The 26,265-nt window shown below is 45.7% G+C and overlaps 2 protein-coding genes across 7 annotated transcripts; one reads left to right on the plus strand and one right to left on the minus strand.

The window, feature by feature from the left end:
• Positions 1-695: 695 nt before the first annotated feature.
• gnsa (glucosamine (N-acetyl)-6-sulfatase a) lies at positions 696-12,686 on the plus strand. 2 transcript variants are annotated; one of them, XR_013936494.1, is made up of 15 exons: positions 696-951; positions 2,575-2,634; positions 4,424-4,630; positions 5,009-5,074; positions 6,835-6,933; positions 7,849-8,016; positions 8,230-8,312; positions 8,453-8,571; positions 8,674-8,777; positions 8,935-9,036; positions 9,740-9,850; positions 9,942-10,052; positions 10,190-10,350; positions 11,663-11,975; positions 12,195-12,679. XR_013936494.1 is itself a non-coding variant. In XM_080492267.1 (14 exons), exons 1-14 carry the CDS (start codon positions 817-819, stop codon positions 11,736-11,738), a joined length of 1,602 nt encoding a protein of 533 aa, XP_080348393.1. In that variant the 5' UTR covers positions 696-816; the 3' UTR covers positions 11,739-12,686. The 2 variants fall into 2 exon arrangements, 1 of the variants encoding a protein (XP_080348393.1); XM_080492267.1 differs by having other exon boundaries at positions 11,663-12,686.
• On the minus strand, positions 12,687-22,476 carry LOC308127305 (adipocyte plasma membrane-associated protein). Of its 5 annotated transcripts, none has more exons than XM_080492269.1 (10): positions 22,421-22,471; positions 21,594-21,644; positions 18,538-18,627; positions 18,096-18,217; positions 17,611-17,712; positions 17,219-17,371; positions 16,710-16,825; positions 15,947-16,107; positions 15,644-15,839; positions 12,687-13,777 (listed from the first exon to the last, which is right to left on the minus strand). In XM_080492269.1, coding segments are annotated over exons 2-10 (1,149 nt in total). In that variant the 5' UTR covers positions 21,596-21,644; positions 22,421-22,471; the 3' UTR covers positions 12,687-13,570. The 5 variants fall into 5 exon arrangements, with proteins under 5 accessions (XP_080348395.1, XP_080348396.1, XP_080348394.1 ...); XM_080492268.1 differs by having other exon boundaries at positions 12,688-13,777; positions 15,638-15,839; positions 22,421-22,466; XM_080492271.1 differs by having other exon boundaries at positions 12,689-13,803.
• Between the last annotated feature and the right edge of the window lie 3,789 nt (positions 22,477-26,265).

Raw genomic sequence — 26,265 nt, forward strand, 5'->3', positions numbered from 1 at the left:
TTGCATCCAGACATTTCTGCTCCTTAAAATCTACATCGAGAAAGTTCACTGGTGACTCGAATGTCTCTGCAGGTCAGGTGGATTCAGCCTGCAACACTAAGTGGGTATTAAAGATGAATGTAAAGACGCTTAATGTTACATCAGGAAATATTAAATTGTGAATGAATTATCGTCCATTCATTCACAGTACAAAAATGACAAGTCATGAAATGATGTCAGGACATTCAGTTGCTCTCAGGATCAAATCCTCCATCAGTGACATCTAGTGTTTAAACCAGGACCATACATAAGGTACTGATCCAGAAAAGTATCATATACATATACAGCAGATCCTGATATCTACAATTTAGGTTGGGTTTGGGTATTTTGTATTTTAGGTTTTACTAATATTTTATTATATTTACTTTCATTTTTTATTATTCTGTGTGAAGAAACGTCAACTTCCCAATGATATTAATAGAGTATTTCTATTACCTTCCAAACTTAAGAACACGATTATTATTATTATTATTGTTGTTGTTGTTGTTGTAAGTAAGTATTTTATAATAACTTGATACAATTTAACACATTTCTTGAATTTGTATTATTGAATACACTTTTTAAAAGTTTCCACAATTAGAATTCATTAATTTGCGTAAGAAAACAAACTACGTCATTGTATCAGCTGATCCTGGCGTCACGTGACCTTCACACCCGGAAGTCTCAGTAGAGCGAGAGACAGGCCTGAGCTCCGCGTTGTTGACGGTTGTGTCACGCAGTTTCTGCGGGACGGAGACGGACGGCTCCAGCACGGTTCGGTTCGGTTCGGGTGATAAAATGGACTCGCTGCGCCGCTTTTCGTGCTGTCTGCTGATCTGCGTCACTCTGTGGAGCTGCGGGGTGAAATGTTACCGGAGACCGAACATCGTTCTGATCCTCACCGACGACCTGGACCTCACCATGGGGGGCCTGGTAGGTTGAGTCTGGCAGCTTATTACACTGTTATAACACTTTAGTATCCGGACTGAACTCTGTCGACTCGAGGCTGGTCGAGCTGACGGACCACATTCCTGTTAAGGTTCTGGACGTCGGTCAACAACCTGAACTCACTCTTCTCTGAACACACTCCTCTCTGAACTCACTCCTCTCTGAACACACTCCTCTCTGAACTCACTCCTCTCTGGACACACTCCTCTCTGAACTCACTCCTCTCTGAACTCACTCCTCTCTGAACTCACTCCTCTCTGGACTCACAACTCTCTGGACTCACTCCTCTCTAGACACACTCCTCTCTAGACACACTCTTCTCTGAACTCACTCCTCTCTGAACTCACTCTTCTCTCTGAACTCAGTCCCCTCTGAACTCACTCCCCTCTGAACACATACTATTTTCTAAACACACACTCTTTTCTGAACACACTCTCCTCTCTGAACACACACTTTTCTGAACACGCACTCCTCTCTGAACACACTATCTGATGAGCACCTGCAAGACCAGGAAACACGTAATACTGGAAAAACTACTATCTACAAAGATTCAGAATTCCATCCAGACACCATATCATTTAAAGAATCCCCCCCCCCCCCGACACACACACACACACACACACACACACACACACACACACACACACACACACACACACACACACACACACACACACACACACACACACACACACACACACACACACACACACACAGGCGGCCAGCCACTCCTAAATGAACACTTTGTCATAAAAAAGCAGGACATGGACCTCTGAGAGGAACACTTGTTGCATTTATTGGTCTGTTACTTTTATGTAGGAGAGATCTGCTCAGTATATCCTCGCTCTCTCTCGCTCATACACAGTGGTCAAGCGAGCAGTGCGCCTGTTAAGCCCCGTTTCCGCGACAACGTTTCACGTGACAACACCTAATCCGTTAAAAAAAAGGAGTGCGTTTCCACTTTAGCAGCAGACACACAGACAATGTAGTTAGTCTGCCGGGCCACTGGAGGGCGCTGTTGCTTGATTTTGTAATGAAACAACGCAAACGTGTGCAGAAAACAAAACACTATAAAGGTGAAGAAAATGGAGAGAACCTGACATCCGTATGGACTGATGACACATCGGATGATATCAGGGAGAGTCTCAACTATTAAACTACTGATCTGGACCATAAAACTAGAATATGGACCGCGGGTCGTACCGCTACGGGTCGGCCATGTCGGTTTACCACTGGATGAGCATGAGGGAGGGGAGGGGGAGGGGGAGATGAGCAGTAACAGGCTCACTAGCCTCCATCAGTCTCTGCAGGAGGGATTAGCAGCCGTGAAAGAATCTTTCCACCTTGAGAGATTAAAAACTTCCCGGATACAGTGGATCAGAACACTGGTGTCGTGGAAACAGACCCCCCAAAGTGAACGTTTTGCAGATACACTCGTATTCATTGATGTATAAACGGGACCTAAATGTGGAGAAAAACTTCTTGGCTTGATCAGCTGATCTTTATAATCTTGAACTTTTGACATCGACTCTTTGAGATAAAGAAGAAAAACCTGCTTCACTGCTGGAGGAATCGGAACAAACGTAATGAAACACTTTTATCTTTCAGACTCCGCTGTACAAAACCAAGAAGCTGATTGGAGACGCAGGATTATCGTTCACTAACGCTGTGAGTATCGTTCACTAGTGCTGTGATTGTCAATCATGAACGGAACGTGTGTCGTTCACTAACGTGGCGAGTGTCGCTCACCAACGCGGCGAGTGTCGCTCACCAACGCGGCGAGTGTCGTTCACCAACGCGGCAAGTGGGGAAAGTGTCGTTCACTAACGTGGCGAGTGTCATTCATTAACGGAGGGAGTGTCATTTACTAGCGCAGTGAGTGTCAATCACTAACAGAACAAGTGTCGTTCACTAACGCGGCAAGTGGGGAAAGTGTTGTTCAATAAAGGGGCGAGTGTTGTTCACTAACGGAGCGAGTGTCATTCATTAACGGAGGGAGTGTCATTTACTAGCGCAGTGAGTGTCAATCACTAACAGAACAAGTGTCGTTCACTAACGCGGCAAGTGGGGAAAGTGTTGTTCAATAACACGGCGAGTGTCGTTCACTAACGTGGCGAGTGTCGTTCACCAGCGCGACAAGTGGGGAAAGTGTTGTTCACTAAAGGGGCGAGTGTCATTCATTAACGGAGCGAGTGTCATTCACTAATGGAGGGAGTGTCATTTACTAGCGCAGTGAGTGTCAATCACTAACAGAACAAGTGTCGTTCACTAACGCGGCAAGTATCGTTCACTAAGCTGTGAGTATCATTCACTAATGGAGTGAGTGTCAATCACTAACAGGACGAGTGTCGTTCACTAACGCGACGAGTGGGGAAAGTGTTGTTCACTAAAGGGGCGAGTGTCATTCATTAACGGAGCGAGTGTCATTCACTAATGGAGGGAGTGTCATTTACTAGCGCAGTGAGTGTCAATCACTAACAGAACAAGTGTCGTTCACTAACGCGGCAAGTATCGTTCACTAAGCTGTGAGTATCATTCACTAATGGAGTGAGTGTCAATCACTAACAGGACGAGTGTCGTTCACTAACGCGACGAGTGGGGAAAGTGTTGTTCACTAAAGGGGCGAGTGTCATTCATTAACGGAGCGAGTGTCATTCACTAATGGAGGGAGTGTCATTTACTAGCGCAGTGAGTGTCAATCACTAACAGAACAAGTGTCGTTCACTAACGCGGCAAGTATCGTTCACTAAGCTGTGAGTATCATTCACTAATGGAGTGAGTGTCAATCACTAACAGGACGAGTGTCGTTCACTAACGCGACGAGTGGGGAAAGTGTTGTTCACTAAAGGGGCGAGTGTCATTCATTAACGGAGCGAGTGTCATTCACTAATGGAGGGAGTGTCATTTACTAGCGCAGTGAGTGTCAATCACTAACAGAACAAGTGTCGTTCACTAACGCGGCAAGTATCGTTCACTAAGCTGTGAGTATCATTCACTAATGGAGTGAGTGTCAATCACTAACAGGACGAGTGTCGTTCACTAACGCGGCGAGTATCGTTCACTAAGCTGTGAGTATCGTTCACTAAAGGGGCGAGTATCGTTCACTAAAGGGGCGACTGTCGTTCACTCAATGGGCAAGTGTCGATCAGTAACGGGGAAAGTGTCGTTCAATAGCGGAGCGAGTGTCGTTCACCAACGCGGCGAGTGGGGAAAGTGTTATTCAATAACGCGGCAAGTGTCGTTCACCAAAGGGGCGAGTGTCGTTCACTAATGGAGCGAGTTTAGTTCACTAACGTGGCGAGTGTCGTTCACCAACGGAGCGAATGTCGTTCACCAACAGAGCGAGTGTTGTTCACTAACCCGGCGAGTATCGTTCACTACCTCGGTATCGTCTCACACTCGCTGGCCACCTCATGCTGTATGCTAGCTGACGTGACGCTGCTTCCTGTGTGGTCAGTTCGTGGCCAGCCCGCTGTGCTGCCCCAGCAGAGCCAGCATCCTGACGGGGAAATACCCCCACAACCACCGCGTGGTCAACAACACGCTGGAGGGCAACTGCAGCAGCGCCGCCTGGCAGAAGAGCGAGGAGCCGCACACCTTCCCCGTCCTGCTGCGCGGCGCCGCTGGCTACCAGACATTCTTCGCCGGGAAATACCTCAACCAGGTGAGCTGGCAAAACACGTTGACTCGACGTTTCTGTCACGATTCAAAATGGCCTCCCTGTGGAATCGTTCACACTGCGAGGGGAAGCATCGTTTCTGCGCTTTCCTTTCAGAGACGTTTCATGTTTCCACCAACATGTCTGTTTCCATGGAAACAGCGGAAACACTGAAAACAATGTAGTTCTCATGTTGGGCCACAAGTTGCTGCTGTTGTTGGTTTTAGTACTGAAAGCACTCACACACACACGCACACGCACACACACACACACACACACACACACACACACACACACACACACACACACACACACACACACACACACACACACACTCTGCTGTAAATCTGTACAGGATTGTGATTCCATTGTTTTCTCTTCCAGTACGGCCAATCGGCTGCCGGCGGCGTCGAGCACGTCCCTCCAGGATGGAACTACTGGGTCGGACTGGTGAGATTAACCCAGATTATAATCTGAAACCGGTTCTGTCTCCAGGAACTGATTCACTATAAAACATTTCATCCTGAAGACTCAAATAGTTCCACTTGTTGTTGTCGATGCTTTGAAATCATCTTTGGACCTTTTTACCTGAATGTGACATCAAAGTAAAACACAAGACGCCGTCCGTTTTTTAAAATCAGAAATAAATGAATAATAAGCTTCTAAACAGTTTCTATGTGACGTGAATAAACATGCACAGTGTCGTCAAAACGTTTGAGCTGACATGTGAAGAGCCTGCAGCCGTTTGATGAATCTACGTTCAGATTATTTTGGCTTTCATGACTGTAAAATGATGCAAAATGTTAAATGAATGAGTGCTTTTAAACTTTTGATCCAAGATAACCTCACCTCTGGATTTCTGTTGTTCACCATCACTTTGTGATTTTAATGCTGGAAACTTGACAGGCTGGTTGATCTTCGGTGTTGCTGCTGTGACGCCTAATATATCTTTATTAAAGGTCCGTTTCTCTGCTTTGAAGTAGATTTTGAATATTACTCGTTTATAAACCGTCTAAAAGTTGCTGCTTGAAGAAGTACATGTGCAGGATTTGAGGGGGGGAAGCATCTGGTCTGATTGAGTGCTGCGGTAAGGAATTGAGATATTTTCAGGTCAAAAAATGTGAAATTACAATTTGGATTCATTACAAGTGTTTTTTATTAAAAGTGAAGCAGTTTGACTTGGAGATAGTTTAGAATAAAGAGTGAGACTTTATGTGATTTTACTTCTGCGTGTGTTGAATGGAGGCGAGAGTCACTGAAGGTTCATTCAGAACGAGTCCAGAGAAGAAACGGCCTGAAATTACATGTGAAGATCGACGTTCTGCTGCTCAGGCATCAAATTTATTCTCACAACAACAAGCATGTTCATCTCAGTGCCAGACCCAGTCTGAACAAACAAACAGTTCAGGACCTTTAAAAACATCAGAAAACAGTTTAAAGATGGTCAGAAAACGTTCCTCCTCTATTATTATATATTATAGAGCATCTTCCTCCTCTAACATCAGATTAAAGAGCATCTTCCTCATCTAACATCCAGATTATAGATCATCTTCCTCATCTAACATCCAGATTATATAGCATCTTCTTCCAAAAACATCAAATTATAGAGCATTTTCCTCTTCTAACATCAGATTCGAGCATCTTCCTCATCTAACATCCAGATTATAGAGCATCTTCTTCCTCTAACATCAGATCAAAGAGCATCTTCCTCATCTAACACCAGATGATAGAGCATCTTCCTCTTCTAACACCAGACTATAGAGCGTATTCTTCCTCTAACATCAGATCATAGAGCATCTTCCTCTTCTAACACCAGACTATAGAGCGTATTCTTCCTCTAACATCAGATCATAGAGCATCTTCCTCTTCTAACACCAGATGATAGAGCATCTTCCTCTTCTAACATCCAGATGATAGAGCATCTTCCTCCTCTAACATCCAGATTATAGAGCATCTTCCTCCTCTAACACCAGATGATAGAGCATCCTCCCACTCGAACATCCAGATTATAGAGCATCTTCTTCCTCTAACATCAGATCATAGAGCATCTTCCTCTTCTAACATCCAGATGATTGAGCATCTTCCTCTTCTAACACCAGATTATAGAGCATCTTCCTCCTCTGACATCCAGATTATAGAGCATCTTCCTCCTCTGACATCCAGATTATTGCTCTTCACATTTAACTGAGGTTTGTTTTTTGTGTTTCCAGGACCAAAACTCGAAGTACTACAACTACACTCTGTCGATCAACGGGAAGCCTCAGAAACACGGCGCAGATTACAGCAAAGACTACCTGACTGACCTGCTGGTGAGACGTCTCACTCCTCTCTGTTCTTTAAACACCAGCCAGCATCAGCTCAGAAGGAACCACAACGTTAAGTCAAGTCACTTTTGGTTTGTTACGGAGCTGCAGAACTTTTCCTCTGGACTGTGGATTTAATCTAGAAACAATCCAAATATTTCACTGTGGTGTTCAGGGTCATGCAGGTTTTAAACTCATGGTTTGGTTTCAGTTCGTGTTCTACTATGCAAGTTGTGAATAAATTACTTATTCAATGTATTTATGTCTTTAATTAAAAGTATTAATTATTGAATTATTTATTATTTTTGTTTTGTTCCTTATTATTTCAAATTAAGTCACAATTAGAGTTTTTTTTTGTGTTTTCAGAGCAAAACTCTAAAAAGTGTTTGGAGGATTTTTGAAACTTTGACGTGTGAAGTTTGATTTTCAGGAGCTACGAGCTAAATTAATGTGGAAAACTGTAAAAAAAAAAAAAAAAGAAGTTGCCTGTATATTTTAGTTTTTGTGTGTTCATTTTGAGGCCCCCGGCGAGATCAGCTGGTAGAGCTGGTAGAGGCTCTCAATTAGATTAGAGTTACTCTAATCTAATCTATAACAACAGGTGTTATTTGATGTTACACCCTCCAGAGGAAGCTGGTATATTAACAGGACACACTGAATTTCCCCGGCGAGCTCAGCTGGTAGAGCTGGTAGAGACTCTCAATCTCAAGGTAGAGGGTTCATGTCCCACGCCGGGCGCCACCTTCCCGTGGGCTCTCCACCTGCAGGAAGGTTCTTAATGGGTGCTATGTGATCTAGGTGACGGTGCTCAGACTGACACCCCCACCACCCGGAAACAGATAAGAGGGAGGAGATGGATGGGTACATTGTGTGGAGTTTGACTGTTGACCTTTGTGTGTCTCTGGTTGTGTCTCTGGTCAGGCCAACGTGTCCCTGGACTTCCTGCAGTATAAATCCAGCTTCCAGCCATTCTTCATGATGGTTTCCACACCGGCGCCCCACTCCCCCTGGATCGCTGCCCCCCAGTACCGAGACAACTACAACACCACCAAGGCCCCCAGGGACCCCAACTTCGACTTCCACGGGAAGGTCTGGCACACACGTACACGTACACACACACACACACACACACGTACACGTACACACACGCACACACACACGTACACGTACACACACACACACACACACACACACACGTACACGTACACACACACACACACACACACACACACACACACACACACACACACACACACACACACACACACACACACACGCACTAAAGCTTCTCTGTCCCCTCAGGACAAACACTGGCTCATCCGACAGGCTAAAACTCCCATGACCAACTCCTCCGTCAAGTTCCTGGACCAAGCCTTCAGGAAACGGTGGGTGGCTTCAACCCCCCCAAACAACCACCCAAAAACAACCACCCCTTCCTCCTCCTCCTCCTCCTCCTCCTCCACCCCTTCCTCCTCCTCCTCACATTAATCTGAAGTGTATTAAAGTTGCTTCCTGCCGCCTGCAGGTGGCAGACGTTGCTGTCGGTTGACGACCTGGTGGAGAAGATCGTGAAGCGACTGGAGGTCAGAGGGGAACTGGACAACACCTACGTGTTCTTCACGTCTGATAACGGCTACCACACAGGTGTGTGTGTGTGTGTGTGTGTGTGTGTGTGTGTGTGTGTGTGTGTGTGTGTGTGTGTGTGTGTGTGTGTGTACTGATAGAGCTTTCTCTGTGCTGCTTCAGGTCAGTTTTCTCTCCCGATGGACAAACGTCAGCTGTACGAGTTCGACATCCGAGTTCCTCTGATGGTCCGAGGACCAAACATCAAACCCAACCAGACCAGCCAGGTACGTACACACGTACACACACACACACACACACACACACACACACACACACACACACACACACACACACACACACACACACACACACACACACACACACACACACACACACACACACACACACACACTTACTCACACACTCCCCATGACTCCCCAGATGCTGGTGGCCAATGTGGACCTCGGTCCAACCTTCCTGGACATCGCCGGCTATGACGTCAACAAGACCCAGATGGACGGCGTGTCCTTCCTGCCCGTCCTGGTGAGGAAAACAAACGCACCCAGTCTCCGGTCACACGGCAGCAGAGCTTTACTCTTCCACTCGGAGCGCTCACCTCTATCACCTCACCTCCAGCTGAAGCTTCCTTCATCCAGCTGCTGCACAGTTCATAATCGACCAGCAGGGGGAGACAAATTAACCTTTGCACTGGGTGGAATCCAGAGACTTGTGCAGTATGACTATCCAATCAGAGACGAGCGTCACGTTTCTAACATGAGCTCCTTAGTCTGTCAGAAACACTGAAAAACTGATTTCTAACATTCCCACATAAAATCATTGTCAGCTGTTTCATTCACGACTCTGGATTTACAAGAAGGTCAAAGGTCAGGGAGCTCTGAAGGTATTTATTTCAATGCATCTTTTTGAGTTAAATTTTTACTTAACAATTAAACTCATCTCTGTTGGATTTTACAAGATATTTAGGTATTTTAATTGGATCTTTTCTATTATTTTGACGGAGAGGATTCACAAGGTTTTCACTGTCGGAATCCCAAGATTTATATTATTTCATATTCTTTGGCAAGCTTACCTTAAAATCCCATTGTGTGTGTGTGTGTGTGTGTGTGTGTGTGTGTGTGTGTGTGTGTGTGTGTGTGTGTGTGTGTGTGTGTGTGTGGGTGTGTGGGTGTGTGGGTGTGTGTGTGTGTGTGTGTGTGTGTGTGTGTGTGTGTGTGTGTGTCACCAGCAGGGGCAGGTGAACAGCAGCGGCTGGAGGACGGACATCCTGGTGGAGTACGAAGGCGAGGGCAGCGACGTGTTCGACCCGTCCTGCCCCCTGCTGGGCCCGGGAGTCTGGGTACGATCCAAACGCCACAAACACACACTTAATCAGAAAAACCTTGAAGGGAGCCGCGCTCGCGGTACTGAACTCGTCTTCCCTTCCTCAGTCGTGTTTCCCGGACTGTGTGTGTGAGGACGCGTACAACAACACGTACGCGTGTGTGCGCACCGTCGCCCCCTCTGTCAACCTGCAGTACTGCGAGTTCGATGACAACGAGGTAACGTGGAAGAAGCTTGTTTTTTGTTTTTAGAGATAAATACCTGATTGAAATGCGGCGACACCTGCTGGTGGAGTCGGGCATAGAACGGTGGCAGACGGTCCGTTCCAGTTTTGAGCCTGGCTCGCTGCTTGCAGGTGTTTGTGGAAGTCTACAACCTGACGGCGGACCCCTTCCAGCTCACCAACATCGCCAAGACCATCGACCAGGAAGTGCTGGAGAAGATGAACCACCGGCTGATGATGCTGCAGTCCTGCTCCGGCCCGGCGTGTCGGACTCCCGGCGTGTTCGACCCGAGGTCGGTACGACTCCGCGACGCCACGCTTTTACTGTGAAGTACTCCGCAAAGTACAAACCGTACCCCAGCCTGGAGCACAGTGTCAGTTCATCTTCAATAAAATCACACATCCTGAAAATCCTGAAAATATCGGACCGATACAGTACCAGACCGATACTGGCTTCTATCGTTTTTACCCAAACATGTTTTATATCACGGAAAACCTGAAATAACAAAAACCTTTAGTTCTGAGAGGCTGAAGTATGAGACTGTGTCTCCGTACACAGTATCGGACCCATACTGATATCGGCATGTCTTTTTAAAATATATTCATTATAATATATATACCATTTGATAGTTAAATTATACCTTGTGAAAATATAGTTATCCAAAATATATGATTCTATGTTTTATACACACACACCATATATCTGATTAACATGCCTGAAAAGGTGCAGGAAGACATAAACTTATCAAATCCTACTGCTCCAATATTTGATAATTATCTTTCTGTATTAATAATAGTTGGTATTATATATGTGAATATAACAGTAAGAATTGTATCTAATGTAGAAGATATATACACACACACACAAGTATCGGAGCATGTTACTAAAATATCTTCATTTGACTAAACCAAGAGCCAAAAACTGGAGAAAAGTTCACATTGTTTTTCTGAGACAAGCTCATTAAAATAGTAAAATAACAATTATTCATTCTTGTATTTGATAATATATAACTATTATCAATCAGTACGAGCATTACGTGTAATTTCCCACCAGCTTCCTGTTTGTTGCTGTTTATCTTTAAATAATCTCCACATTGACACTGATCCTCCTTTATTGATGTCAAACTGCTGTAAAGTGGAAATCGGACCAGTACTTGCACATGGTATCGGACCGATACTGGTATCTGTGTCTGTGCATTCCTGGGTGGTGGGTCTTCCACGACAGTAAAAATATAATTTGAGAGGCTGGAGGACAAGTGCTAGTCAATAGTTTAAGAATGATTTTGAATATGTCGTTCTGACCCGATCAGAAATCTAGAACCAAAACTTCAGTTTAACAATGAAAAAAGACCTGGAAAGAAAGAAAACGTCAAACACTTAAAGAGGCTGGAGTTCAAGACATCGGTCTTGGGCTGACGATGGCACCTCTTGGTATCTGCACCTCTTGGTATCGGTGCCTCCTGGTATCGGTACTTCCTGGTATCGGTACCTCTCAGGTTTTTCACCATGAGAACTTTCCCGTTCTCGAGGCTGAATTAGGGTTTTCTTTTAAGTAACGTTCCGTCAGAACAAAGCGTCACTGACGGTTTCTCGTTTCTTCTTCAGGTATAAGTTCGACCCTCGACAGATGTTCCAGAGCCACAGCTGGCGGCCCAACAGACTGCGCCAGAGGCTGAAGTGAGGGGCGGGGCCGGAGGGGGGCGGAGCCTCCTCCTGGCCGTTGTGGCCTTGTTTTGGGCTTGCTGAGCCACGCTCTCTTTTTTTTTTAACAGGAGGATGAAGAAGGGATCAGCTGATCACGGCGTTTCTTTAATTCCCTGGAAGGAGGGAGGGGCGAGTACTAGAGCGGGGGGCTAATTAAGGCCCTGTTTACACGACAACGTTTCACGTGACTACACCTAATCCGCAAAAAAAAAAGGTGGGGGCGTTTACACTGCAGCAGCGGACACAGAGACAACGATGTAGTTAGTATGCCGGGCCACTGGAGGGCGCTGTTGCTTGGCTCTGTAGCCTCCGTCAGTCTCCGCAGGAGGGATTTGCACCGTGAAAGAATCTTTCCACCTTGGGAGCCGGATTAAAAACTTTGCGGATACGGGGCATCCGCAAACTGATGCCGTGTAAACGGACCCCCCAAAAGTGAAGGAAGTTTTGCGGATACACTCGAATTCGTTGTCGTGTAAACGGGGCCTCAGCCAGTTTGTCGATAAATGTGAGAAAAAGACAGATCGGAGTGAGATCAAGTTAATTTCTGCTCGTTCATATCACCTTAAATCAACTCGTCTAAATATCCAGCACGTCGTTTCTCTTTGGTTCTTGTTATTTGGATACGAAGAGTTTACCTCAGAACGGGAATACGATGAATAAAACCGCCAGCAGTAACTTGGTTCCAACGCCGTACGTGTTGACGAGATGAGACCCGTTTCCCTCTGTCCTGCTCTCTGATCTGTTATCGACTGGTTGGACTGAAGTCGGCCCTCTCGGATCGTTTCACTTCACTGATGCACTTTGCGATCTGTCAGAACCGTCGTGTCTCGGCACCGTTGGGTTTCTTGTTCAGGTAGTTTTTTTTGATGAACATGATGTATTTTTGCCCTCTGTTTTTGTCCAAATAAAAAGATTCACAAAAGGAAACTCTTTCACTTGTTTTAATTTCTCTTTGGATTAATATTCAATCATTAGCACATATATTCCAAGTCGTACCACTGGTGAACACTAGGTGGCAGAGTTGTTTTCAAACCCACTCTGGACATTGTTTTAATAGTGAGATTTTCAGTCGGTTAGTTCATTCATCTGCTAACGGTTCTTTCAGCTGTCGCTGACCAACTGGAAACGCCATCTGGTGGTGAAAACTGGTACTGCGAGACTTGTTTGTTAATCAGATTTCATCTCGACTGCTTTTTATTTTATTTTAGGTTACATTAACATAATACTTGATTACTTATTTAAAAATTTCCCATAATTACAACAAACATTGAGTGACATATTTTGTGATTTGTTAAATATCTAACGTGCATCACAACGACTTCGTTCATTAGCATTGTTTTGCTCCCTGGAAGATGGGAGCCAGATTAATAATTTATGGTCACAATTAGATTATTTTAGTGGTTTTAGCTTCAGGTGCAGCTCATTTATTGAACTGAGTTAGTAAACTCAGAATGAAATATTTATTTCGGATCTAACGTCACAGCATGTCGACTGGTTCAGTGTTGAAGTGATAAAACTCATAAAATTTCACAGTAGTACACAAGGTGAAAAAGCAGATTTCCTCATTAGAATTGAAATGTTTCTTCTTCTCCGTTCAAACAAAGTTCATTTCATTTCCCTTCAGGGAAACACTTTGGAGGATTACTCCTCAGGAGATACTCTTTAAGTGTTTTGCAGCTAAAAACTCACTGATCCGTCTCTAGTTACGGTCAAAACGTTACTTTTGTCTCCTGGTGTTGCGACTAGAAGAATTTAAAAGAATCGTCCTGGAGCAGTGAAGAGTTCCTCCTGCCTGCGGTCTCTGGTTCATCAAGGCCGACGCTCCAGGACGGCCAGGAACGGCAGTTCGGTGCTGCCCAGGTACGTCCGGCCGCGGTGCTGGAACACGTCGCTGACGGCCCAGGTCAGCCGGCCGTCCGGGTCGTGCAGCGAGTCCACGACCTGACCGTCCAGGCCCAGCTCCAGAACCAGGGCGTAGCGGGGCAGCAGCAGGCTGTACCAGCTCAGAGGAACCAGCTGCAGACACAGGGACAGAGGAACAGCTGCAGACACAGGGAGAGAGGAACAGCTGCAAACACAGGGACTGACGAACAGCTGGAACATCTGCACACACTGGGACAGAGGAACAGCTGCATACACAGGGCCTGACGAACATCTGCAGACACAGGGACAGCAGAACAGCTGGAACAGTTGCAGACACTGGGACAGAGGAACAGCTGCAGACACAGGGACAGAGGAACAGCTGGAACAGCTGCAGTCACAGGGACAGAGGAACAGCTGCAGACAGAGGAACAGCTGCAGACACAGGGACAGAGGAACAGCTGGAACAGCTGCAGTCACAGGGACAGAGGAACAGCTGCAGACAGAGGAACAGCTGCAGACACAGGGACAGAGGAACAGCTGGAACAGTTGCAGACACTGGGACAGAGGAACAGCTGCAGACACAGGGACAGAGGAACAGCTGGAACAGCTGCAGTCACAGGGACAGAGGAACAGCTGCAGACAGAGGAACAGCTGCAGACACAGGGACAGAGGAACAGCTGCAGTCACAGGGACAGAGGAACAGCTGCAGACAGAGGAACAGCTGCAGACACAGGGACAGAGGAACAGCTGGAACAGCTGCAGTCACAGGGACAGAGGAACAGCTGCAGACAGAGGAACAGCTGCAGACACAGGGACAGAGGAACAGCTGGAACAGCTGCAGTCACAGGGACAGAGGAACAGCTGCAGGCAGAGGAACAGCTGCAGATACAGAGACTATTTAAGACTGAAGTGAAAACGTAAAGCTTTCCTAGCGTTTTTATGTGTCTGTTCACGTGACAGTGGCGCTTTTACAAAACGTTGCCTGGATGGCCCATGTGGTGCATTGATCACCAGAGTTCTAACTGCATGTCCCGACATCCACTTAGAACTCCGGCGCTCAGAACCGGGCCAACGGAACCACCCGTTCGTTTACAGTAGGTGAGACCGCTTCGCTCCAAGACCGCCCTCGTGCATGCGCGCACGACGGACGTTTCGTTTATCGGGCCGCTAAGCAACCGCCGCGTCCCCAGAAAGAGTGAGTCAAACGCCTCTAGTGGTCGCATGGGTCATCGCATGGTCACCGCACTGACCCGCCAACGTCTGCCTCCACCTGGTGGACGTTTGGGGTCATTACACCCATTCCACTCCTCACTCCAGACCCCCCCCCACACACACACACACACACACACACACACACACACACACACACACACACTTTGTACATAGTGTTTGCTGTGTAATAGATTAGATCTCCGTGTTTGATGTCGTTTGATACTCGAATGTGTTGATTTATGAGATGATTTCAGAATTATCTATGAATTAATACATTTTTATTAATAAACGCCTGTTAGCTGAATTGAACGATTCTTGGTGATTATTATTATTATTGACAATTCACTGGTTTGTAACAGTCTGTGCTCGGATCTCACGCCTTCCCTTTTATTTAAGATTGGTATATTTTTAACACAGAAATATTAACTTAAATAAACCTTTTACTAACGAAACTGATATTTTGGTCATTAGCTATTTCCAGTTTTTTATTATTAATAAATAAATAAATAACACATTTATGCAAATTAATAATTTTCCATTACTAAATTATTTTTGATAATTTATTAACTTTTAAGTAATTACTCAATTACTTTAGGACTTGTTAATGAGTAAATGACCGTTTGCTTCCATTAATAATTTCAATTTTTCATAAATTACTTCCAGTGATTTATTACTTTCAGTAATCTATTACTTACAGTAATTTAACGCTACTAACCAACCATAAATCCCAACACCCACTAGGGGGCGTCACTGCTCTGAGGTCACCTCTACATGACACACAGACATTAATCCTCGGCTCACCCTCACCTTGGCCAGGAAACGTTTGACCGCCGGGTACGGAGCGATCAGGTCCAGGAACGGTGGCAGCAGCTTCCGGAAGCGAGGCGTTGTCATGCCAACCAGGAACGTCCCGTGGTCACTGAGGCGGATGTTGTCGGGGTAACCAACCATGTTGTCAAGAACAACTTCTGAGCTTCCCGTCTTCGGGCCCTTCAACCAATATCTAGGGACACACACACATCAGACGCTGGTGTGTGTGTGTGTGTGTGTGTGTGTGTGTGTGTGTGTGTGTGTGTGTGTGTGTGTGTGTGTGTGTGTGTGTGTGTGTACCTCAGGATCCGTCCCATGCTGGTCTCTGCCAGCAGCAGGAAGTCTTCGTCTGGCGCCAGCGCGACGCCGTTGGGCATAAAGAGCGAGTCGAGCAGAACTTCCACCGTCTGAGTCTGAGGGTCGAAGGAGAGCAGACGCCCGAGAGCGTTCAACTCGATCACCTGGAACCACAGAACCACGGAATCCTCAGAACCCCGGAACCATCAGAACATCAGTACATCAGAGCCACAGAACAATCAGAACCACGACCTGGAACCATAGAACCATTAGAACATCAGAGCCATAGAACCATCAGAACCATGGAACTATCAGAACCATGACCTGGAACCGTAGAACCATCAGAAATATAGAACCATCAGAACCACAGAACCATCAGAACCACGACCTGGAACCATAGAACCATTAGAACATCAGAGCCATAGAACCATCAGAACCATGGAACTATCAGAACCATGACCTGGAACCGTAGAACCATCAGAAATATAGAACCATCAGAACCACAGAACCACGGAACCATGACCTGGAACCATAGAACCATCAGAGCCATAGAACCATAAAAACCACAGAACATGGAACCATCAGAACCATTACCTGGAACCACAGAACCATGGAACCATCAGACCCACAGAACCATCAAAACTAAAGAACCATCTGAACCATACAACCATCAGAACCTGGAACAAGAAAACCCTCACACCAGCTGATTGGCCCACCCTGAACTTCCTGTCACTTCCTGTCACTTCCTGTCACTTCCTGTCCTCACCTCCAGCTTGACGTGTCGGCGCCCCCAGCGACTGGAAGAGTCGGTGAAGTAGATGATCCCAGTTTGGGAGGAAATGTCTAAACCGTTGAGGAAGGCAAAGGGAACACCATTGGCACCTGAGAGGACAAGACAGGAGTTTCAGCTGTAATCTGATTACTTTCAACTGCAGATTACACACCGATACATAGTCCAGGATCCACATCAAGAACTCAACATTACAAATCAACCAGTATGAGGCAAAGATTTAGATCTGATATGTTTAAATGTCTCAACCTCATCACACTCAGGGTTAAATGTGGTTTAGTTTCCCTCAGCATAGACTGGAAGGCACGGGTTTCGTTTGCTCTCAGTGTAGACTGGAAGGCAGTAGGTATTGTTTACTTTCAGCGTAGACTGGTATTGTTTGTGTCAGCGTAGACTGGAAGGCAGTGGCTTTCCTTTGCCCTCAATGTAGACTGGCAGGCAGTGGTGGATTTTGCCCTCAGTATAGACTGGCAGGCTCAGTTTACCCTGCGAGTTCGCCAGCAGGAGGGTCTTCTCGCCGCTGTGGGGGTCCACACTGTGCAGACCCAGGTACGAGTCAGCAACGATCAGCTGACCCCGGTGGTCTAGACGGACGCCATGAGGGCGGCCGCACAGCGGCTCCAAGTCACTCCTGCTGCCTACACACACACACACACACACACACACACACACACACACACACACACACACACACACACACACACACACACACACACACACACACACACACACACACACACACACACACACACACACACACACACACACACACACACACACACACACACACACACACACACACACACACAGAAAATCCTTAAAAACAACCCAGAGTTTTGTAAGGTTTTGATTTTCACAGTTTGAGTGAAACACGAACCACATTCAGGCAGATTCTGTCCCATGTGTGTGACGAGTGTGAGGCTGTCGTCAGGACCGATCCTCCACAGCTTCCCGTCCACCGTCCCTGTGTACACATTACCTGAGAGACACACACACACACACACACACACACACACACACACACACACACACACACACACACACACACACACACACACACACACACACACACACACACACACACACACACACACACACACACACACACACACACACACACACACACACACACACACACACACACACACACACACAGTCATATATAACCACTGTTGTTGAACAGAACCTAGGTAGGCTCAGGTAGAACATGTAACCCCAACAGAGAAGATCTCAGCTGATCCTGCTGTGTGGCGACCGAACTGAACTGAGCTGAGAAGAAGTTAGGTAACAGCGAGCAACGTTTACATATTTTAAACTCGTAGAGCCCTGAAATAAAAGCGTTTTCCGCTCGGTCTGTCTCACCGTCCTCGTCAGCCGTGAAGGATTCTGGTCCATGCAGCTTCCCGGCAAACAGCCTCCGACCCGACTGCAGCCGGGTGTTGACCGCCAGCGGGCCCTCCAGGGCTGGAGGGGGCCCCTTCAACCTTGGTGTGCAGGGGGGGTGGGGGTGGGGGGGGCACACATCGTTTTTGTGTTTTCGCTTTAGAAAAGATTCACGTTTACGCGGCAACATTTTGAAGACGATGTTGTGTGAACGGCGCCAAGATCAGGCTTCAGACGAGACGAAACATTCAGACAAATACTGACATGAGAGAATTCACAAGTAGTTATTGTAATTATGTCAATTATAAATAACTTGTATTGTTGAAACAGTTTCTTCACTTTGTCCTTCTCATGGTAGAACGGGTAACCCCCCCCCCCCCCTCACCCTGAAGGTCAAAAGGTCACGATGAGTCAAACTGACCGGTGAGGTTTGGGGTCGATGGGCGACGGCAGCAGGTAAAGTCCGACGCCAACGGCCAGCAGAGCCCCGAACAACGACTTCCTCCACAACCTGGACGACGGTTTGGGAGGAAATAATCAATAAACCTTTAATGACGGAATCTTCATGTTAAACAGTTTAAACTCTGTTTTTATTTCCATTCAATCCTCTTTAAAGTCCAAACTTGACTCCAAAACGTGACAGAAAGAGATTTTTTAGACTTTAAAAGTGACGAAAACTTCCTGTGCAGTTTATATGAATGAGGTTAAATGAGATTTAACGGTGACGTAAGAAATAAAACAACACATTTAGTTCAATCAGGCTTCAACAAAGACTCACGAGAGGCAAGAGAGCGGATTAACCAAACAGCATTAAAAACATAGAAATGACATATATTCCACTATTTAAAGTTCAGGATTCAGATTTAGAGTCGAGAAGAAGAAGAATATGATTTAATGCAGAACGTTGGAGAACCTCCTCACATGTAGGAACACAAAACCTTTCATAATAAACCTTCTACTTTACAAACTGCTGGTTTCTTCTGTTTGATGTTGAAATAATGACGATAAATACTATAATTACATTCAGCGCTTCAGTAATCTCCTGTGATGTGATTGTTGATATCACATGAGGGATAAATTCAGTTTATATTGCAGCTCTATATATATATACTGGACATACATACGGAGAAATGGTCTAACAAAAGGTTTGAAAACACTTTTCCCTCCATGATGATGTAAAAACGTCTTTCCCATCAGAGCTGGAGGCTGGAGTTAACCTTTGACCTTTGACCTTCATGTGTGAAGGGAAACTCTGAGTTCAGGGTGAAAATGAAGCTGAGCAGGAATAAAATGTGATTTAATTGGGGCTCGTCTGGGAACTCTGAGCTGTTTTCTCTACCAGGTGTGTTTGGGCGGTGCTGGTCCAGTTTAGTTCTCAGGTTGATTAGAGTGAGAGCGTTCAGTTTGAGCTCTACATGGAGCAGTGGCTCAGTTCAGTCTGCAGCAGTTTCTGGTTGGTCCTTCTGTCGAGCTCCTTGCAGGAAGGACGACTTGGTGCTGGGAGCGGCGCACTGTGGAATAGTGCATCCTCAGATCATGAAGAAAAAGGAATTAAAGACTCTGATTGTGGATAACTTGTGTGACAAGGGGATTCTAGTATTTGAGACTCAGTCGGCGCTCGCTCCTCCAGTAGAGGGCGCCCCAACAGAGGTTGAGGGTGGTTCTGTGACGGGTAAAGCACCCGGTGCCAGTGAGGCCGGTGGGGCTAGAGCTCCCTGGATTTGACCCTCCCTCACCTTCCTATGGCGGTGACCGGTCTCAGGTTGGGGCGAGGCTGAAGCCGAAGCTCGCCCGACTGGAACACGGGGCTCGTGAGCGGGCCCAGAACCGACAGTTCCAGCTGGAAGTCTGAAGGCTGGAGATCGACGCCGACACTGCTGAAGCACAGAAACTGGCAGTAAAGTCTGAGACTCCAAATGGTGCCCGAGGTGAGTCCCCTGCTGCCGCCACACAAGTATTCGATGTCTCTAACTTTGTAAATTTTAGTACCAGAACTCAGAGAAGCCGAGGTGGACTGCTCCTTTGCTGCGTTTGAGCGGATCGCCCTCGCTCTGCAGTGGCCAACGGCTCTGTGGGTCCTCATGCTGCAATGCAAACTACGAGGTAAAGTGTTGGAAATTGTGTCGTCTTTACCTTTGAATGACGGCCTTCAGTACGCCACTGTTAAAAGTGCCATATGAATCGGTACCAGAGGCTTACAGGCAGCAACTTCAGAAAATCACACACCAGAGGTACCTTGAATTCACCGGAGAAAAAGGTACTTTGTTTGACCGATGGTGGTCATCTTGTGAGGTTGTCAATGTCGAGTCCCTAAGAGAATTTCTCCTGCTGGACGAGTTCAAACAACGTCTGCCGGAGCGCATGACCACGTACCCAAATGAACAAAACGCGACGACATTGGCTTCAGCCGCTGCGCTAGCTGACGAGTACCTGTTAACTCAAACGGTCTTTTCTGGTGCCAGAGATAAAACCATGTGACCTCAGGTAAACCTGCCGCTGGTGCAAAACCCACTCCACGCCTGGTCATGTGACTGCTCACCGCTTAGCATTGAAACGTGAGGAGGCTAGTGAAGCCTCCCAGTCTAAAGCAGTAGGGTTAGGGTAAGGTTCGCCCTTCTGGGAACGTGAATGACAAAAGCGTCCCGGTGTGTCCTGCCCTACCCACCAAAGGTATCGCAGTTATTTTTGGGGGAATCGTGTGGCAGGAGCCCCCAGGCTGCATGGCCTCGCCTCCGCCTCCGTGTGTTTGTGACCATGTGATGTTTGACAGGAGGGTGTCCTCACCGACTTCCTCCTGTCCCGATGTGGAGCACTCTGATTGGAGGGTGACTGCTGATTGGCTAAGCTCCGCCCACCACCTGAGACTATTGAACAGCTCCAGCAGACGCCTGGAGGCGCTGAGGTGGGAGGAGTCTGTTCAGAGAACCTTGGTGTGTGTTTTGCTTCGAGTGTGAGATCTTCTGATCTCGGCTCCACTCCGATATTTGAGGCTGTGAATTTAGTTAAACTTTCGTCAACCTGAACCTTTGTCCAGCTGATTGGTGACGGCACCAGCTGATTGGTTTGTGTTAATTAGGTGATTTGTTCGTTTCCATTTTGCAAATTTGTGTTGGTAGAAACTTTAGTTCACAGCCTTCGAGTGAAGAAGCTGATTTTTGTTCTATTAAGTCAAACATTGTAGAGTTATTGGGCACTACCCGTTTGTCCCTCCTTTGTTGTATTATTGTATCTTTAGGGTTCTGTTTGATTATTGTAATCCTGAGAACTACTAATAAAACCCTCACTTCACCCAAACTCACCTGGTTATTGTTACTTCCTACACCTACATCTTTGTCTTTGCAGTGCCGGGTCGTAACAAATGCAAAACTTTCAGCAAACTTAAAAAGAGAAACTTTAATTGGAGACTTCTAATTTTTGAAAAATTAAAACGCACAAATCCTGGTTGACTTTCACAATGTTTTCTCCTTTTTAACTCACATTTTAGAGTTCACCGAGTTTCTCCAGCCGAGTCTCTCCAACTCCTCCAATCTGCACAAAAGTTCAAAGGACTGATGAGATAAGAGACGTTAACCTGGAGGTGGACGACGGTCCCTGAATGCACCACACACACACACACACACACCATCACTACACACACAACAAAGGCCAACCAGAGACAAGATGATTATTATAATTAATCAGGCTCCAGCAAATGTCACCAAGATATTCCTTTCAGTCAGACTTCAGTCAAAGGCCAACAAGAGGCAAGATAGGAACGATTTTAAGTATTTATCTTTAATTTTAAACTAGTGTTATTCACTGCCTGCTTTTATATCAAATAAAACGAATAAAATTTTGAATTTATAACTAAAGCGGGCTGCAGCAAAAGACAACAAGAGTCAAGATAGTAAGTTTGAATCAGGCTGACGGTGAATGAGACTCAAGTTGTTGTAAAAAGACAATTAATATGATTTTATATACATAAAGTCAACAATGACGTTTTATGAAATAAAAAATCTTCAGGACATTTTGAGAGGATTTTTTGTAGATATTTGCTCAATAAAACCAACATGAAGGAAACACAAGCGCCTAAAAACTTTTACAAAACATTTTAAAGGCGTTTTTTGAAGAGGTTATAAAACCATTTTAAATGCTTTTTTTTTTCTTTCGAGGTTTTAGATGTTCTTAAAGGTTTCTAAAACGCTCCGTATTCTGACGCTGTCAAAATAAAGCGGAGCACTTCCGGTGAACGTCCAGTGAGCTTTGCAGGACTTTACAAACTATTGATTCCTGATCGGAAACTCAAATCAAATCGTTTGACTCACATGCCGATCAGCTCTCAGTGCGCGTCTCCTCCGGCTCGTTCACAGTGACTCAAAAGGGAGGCTGCCGCTGGGGAATCCAAGATGGCCGACAATATGGCTGCTTCCTTGTGATCGCCGCCATTTTGTTCTGAAGCACAATCACAGCGCCACTGTCGGTGGGAGGCAGGAGTACATGCTCCGCCGCGCGACCGTACTTCTCCAGAATTAAAACAATAATGGCGGCGTATGTGCGACGTCATACTTGTTTGTGGTTGCTGACATACTTGTATGTAAACGTCGCAATTTTTAAAAGGCAGAATGACGTCAGTGGCTAAAGTTACGTCATGGCTTCATGGGTCATGTTCAGTTCTTGGGAGTACAAGTACACTGGAAGGTAAATCCAGGTAGATTGTATCTGAATAAAGCTCAGAGAGTATTTATAAGGTCCAGAGCCAAGTGGATTGAGGAAGGAGAAACAACCATCATATTCCACATTCAATTTATAAAAACAGCCTAGAAAAAAAAAGATTCATTCTCATGATGAATGGGGAAGAATACTTAGAACCAAAAAGTATAGTGAAGGAGAGCTTGAATTTCTTTAGATACCTGTATGATTCTTCTTATTCTAAACAAAATGCTGAATTACTTTAAATCATTTATTACTGTAAATGATGAAAACTTTAGAAATGTTTGTGAGGAGGATTTGAAAATTGAAGTATCATCATGAAAACAGGCTCTGACTGATCTCCAGGCTCAGATGGAATCACTACAAACATTTCTGAAAAGAAATTAAAACGTTGCTATTTGAGGCAATAATGTATGACAAAGAAATGAGGCAGAATTATTTCAGGATGTCTATTTGTCATATTTCCTTGCCTTCAGGTCAAAATAATAAAAGTGTCTCATCTAACTCCACTCTGCTCTATTCTAAATTCTGCTTTACATTTACATTTCACTTCACTGCACCTGTGTCTTTTTATAGCCCAAATTGTCAGTGAGCTATATAACAAAAGTTTATTCTGTTTACTCCTGCTGCGTACATGATTGACAAAGTTGTCTAACTCTGCTGCAGCTGTAACCGCAGTGAAGCGCCGGGTCAGAGGTCATCTGTAACCACAGTGAAGCTCAGAGGTCAGAGGTCAGAGGTCAGCTACTAAACTGATCTGCCTCCTTCATTCATCCAGTGACAATGTGGCTGCATGAAGCAAAACAAATGACAAGAATGGAGAATAACTGTAGTTTCTTCAGCAGGAAAGGAGTAAATGTCCATGACAAACCTTCAACAAATACCTTTGACACCTTTAAAAGAATAAAACACATCATAAATCATGTCATAGTTCTTTATTTTAAATACAAACACAGGGTACTGTCGTGGATATTTTGTTGTTGTTGTCGGTGCTGTTTGGAATAAAGAGTTAGAACAAGGTTTTTTTGTCAGGAGAAGTTTATTGGGTCCCAAAAGCCCACTGGATCCTGCAGAGTGCGTTCAGCTGTCTGCAGGATCGAGTGAGCGTCTCACAAGTTGCTGCAGTGAGTCTTAACCGGTGGGGAGGAGGAGGAGGGGTTTGAAGCAGAACAATTGAACCGTTGAGTTTTAGCAATAGCAGAGCGTTGACCTTGGTTCCCAGGCTGATAAGGCCTTGCTGGAGAAGGGAGTGAACCAAGAGTTGCTGGCTTAAAGCCAGGAAGGTAGGAAGCCTCTGATGATCAAATATAATGAGTATAAGGCCAAGATAGCATTTTACCACGACAGTACTTTAATAGAGAAAACCCAACAAATCCACATGAGGAAGCGTGAGCGACGGTGGAAAGGAAGAACTCCCTCTAACAGGAAGAGACCTGCAGAAACAAAAAGTCAGAGGTGGAGGCTTCCTGCTGGCTGGGTGGGGGGAGAGGACAGAGGACAGAGGACAGAGGAGAGGACAGAGGAGAGGACAGAGGACAGAGGAGAGAGAGATCCACTCTGTGAAGACTGATCAGGACAGGAGGCTTCAATCCACCTTCAGCTCCACTGTCATGTCCGGTTGGTTCCCCTGTGAGAGCATGTTAGAACGTTCTCCCTCTGGCTATGATGACCTCTGCCTCAAGCCTTGTAGGACCTCAGACATCAGGATGTTGATGAGGATCTGAAAGACCTTGACAAGGTGCAGGTGGAGAGGTTTACAAAGACTCACAATACTGACCACTCTACTTCTATGATGTCCTCCATTCCATTGATCATCTTACTTCTGGGAGCAAAACATCAAAAGGTAACGGACGAGTCTCTGGTCCTCCTCCTGGATTCCTGTGACTTCCTCCATCTCCTTCAGCATCTCCAACATCTGCTGCAATACAGAGGAAGACAAGTAAACAAATCAAACTTATGTTCAGTACAAACTCTCAAACTTGACTGATGAGATGTTTTCTTACCTGCTGCTCACCGAAAGGAAACATCCTCAGTTTGAGCTGCTGCTTCAGGGAAAGTGATGCTGACGACATCTTCCAGAGATTCATTCTGTCTGAACAGACCCTCGACTCCATGAGATCATCATATAAGGTCTGAAGACAAAGAGCAAAGAGAGAACATAGAGCAGCTCTAGAGAATAGAACCACTAACAGCAGAGTTTGTTTGACTCACCTTGATCTGCTCTCTGGAGAATCCAGTCAGGATCTCCCCCCTTCTACACCTCAATCATCCTGCAGATTATAATCTGTTGTTAAACCAATAAAAGATGCAGCAGCAGCAAAGTTACACTTTGATTAAAGTCAAAACTGTCTGGTAATTATTGTTCCTGTCATTTAACAATATCAATCAGCCAACTGGAGACACGATGCAGAATCAGTTGATGTTTTACGTTGACAATGTGATCATCAAACAACGGTTGATGGTTCAAACCCTTTAGGAATGTAGTGATGTCATTTAAAGACACAGCGTCCAACACAAAGAGTCCAGAATAAATATCTCAGCCAAGTGCTTCAGTCATTTCTGCCATACGACACACATCTATTGAATACTTGATAACTATTGTTAGGGTACAAGGTACTACTTGTGCTCTCGCTCGTGGTGTTACAGCCACAGCTGGATGACTCATCCAGATGTTGGTGGGATTTTAACAAACAACCAACATGCAGCCAGACTTTACAAAGTTTACACTGCTTCCATTCCAGCATTTCTGTGTCTGGATATAAAATCCTGCAAAACAAGAGATGTATTCACTATATATTTGTTTGTTTATTTCATTTAAAATAAATTAAATAAAGATATGGACAAAGAACTACTTAATGTGAAAGGATGAAAAGGAGAGAAGAACAATCTTATAGTGATCTGCCTCCTACACACACACTCATTATGAACCAATGGCTGCAGACAAAGCAATACTCTACCATCGATTCACCTGGCAGAGGCTGAAGAAGCAGGTGGACCAGGTGAGATCTTCATATCAGAGGTTATGTAGGAGGAGGAGTGATGGTTCAGGTGTTACATGTTGTTAGTTCAAACTCAAAGCCATCAAGGCTGAGCAGAGTCTGGGTCCATGCTGGAGGCCTGAGTGACGAGGCTGAAGAGTCCGAAGGAAGGAGAACAGAGGGTCAAGCTTTGTGGGAGGAAGTAGCTGGTGTCACTGACCAGGTGTTCCTGTTACCTGTTACCAGCTAGTATCACTGGCCAGGTATGGGTGGACGTGTCTACGACTACTTACGATTCTGCTCTCTGCTCAGCCATGTGGCACCAGATGCCTCTGGAAGACGTTCTGGAATGTACTACCGCCTCCCACCGACAGTGGCGCTGTGTTGGTGATTCGGATTAAAATGGCGGAACAATGAGGTGGCGATCACAAGGAAGCAGCCATATTGTCGGCCATCTTGGATTCCCCAATGGCAGCCTCTCG

Source organism: Lipophrys pholis, assembly GCF_963383615.2.
Source record: "Lipophrys pholis genome assembly, chromosome: 22".
Taxonomy (NCBI): Eukaryota; Metazoa; Chordata; class Actinopteri; order Blenniiformes; family Blenniidae; genus Lipophrys; species Lipophrys pholis.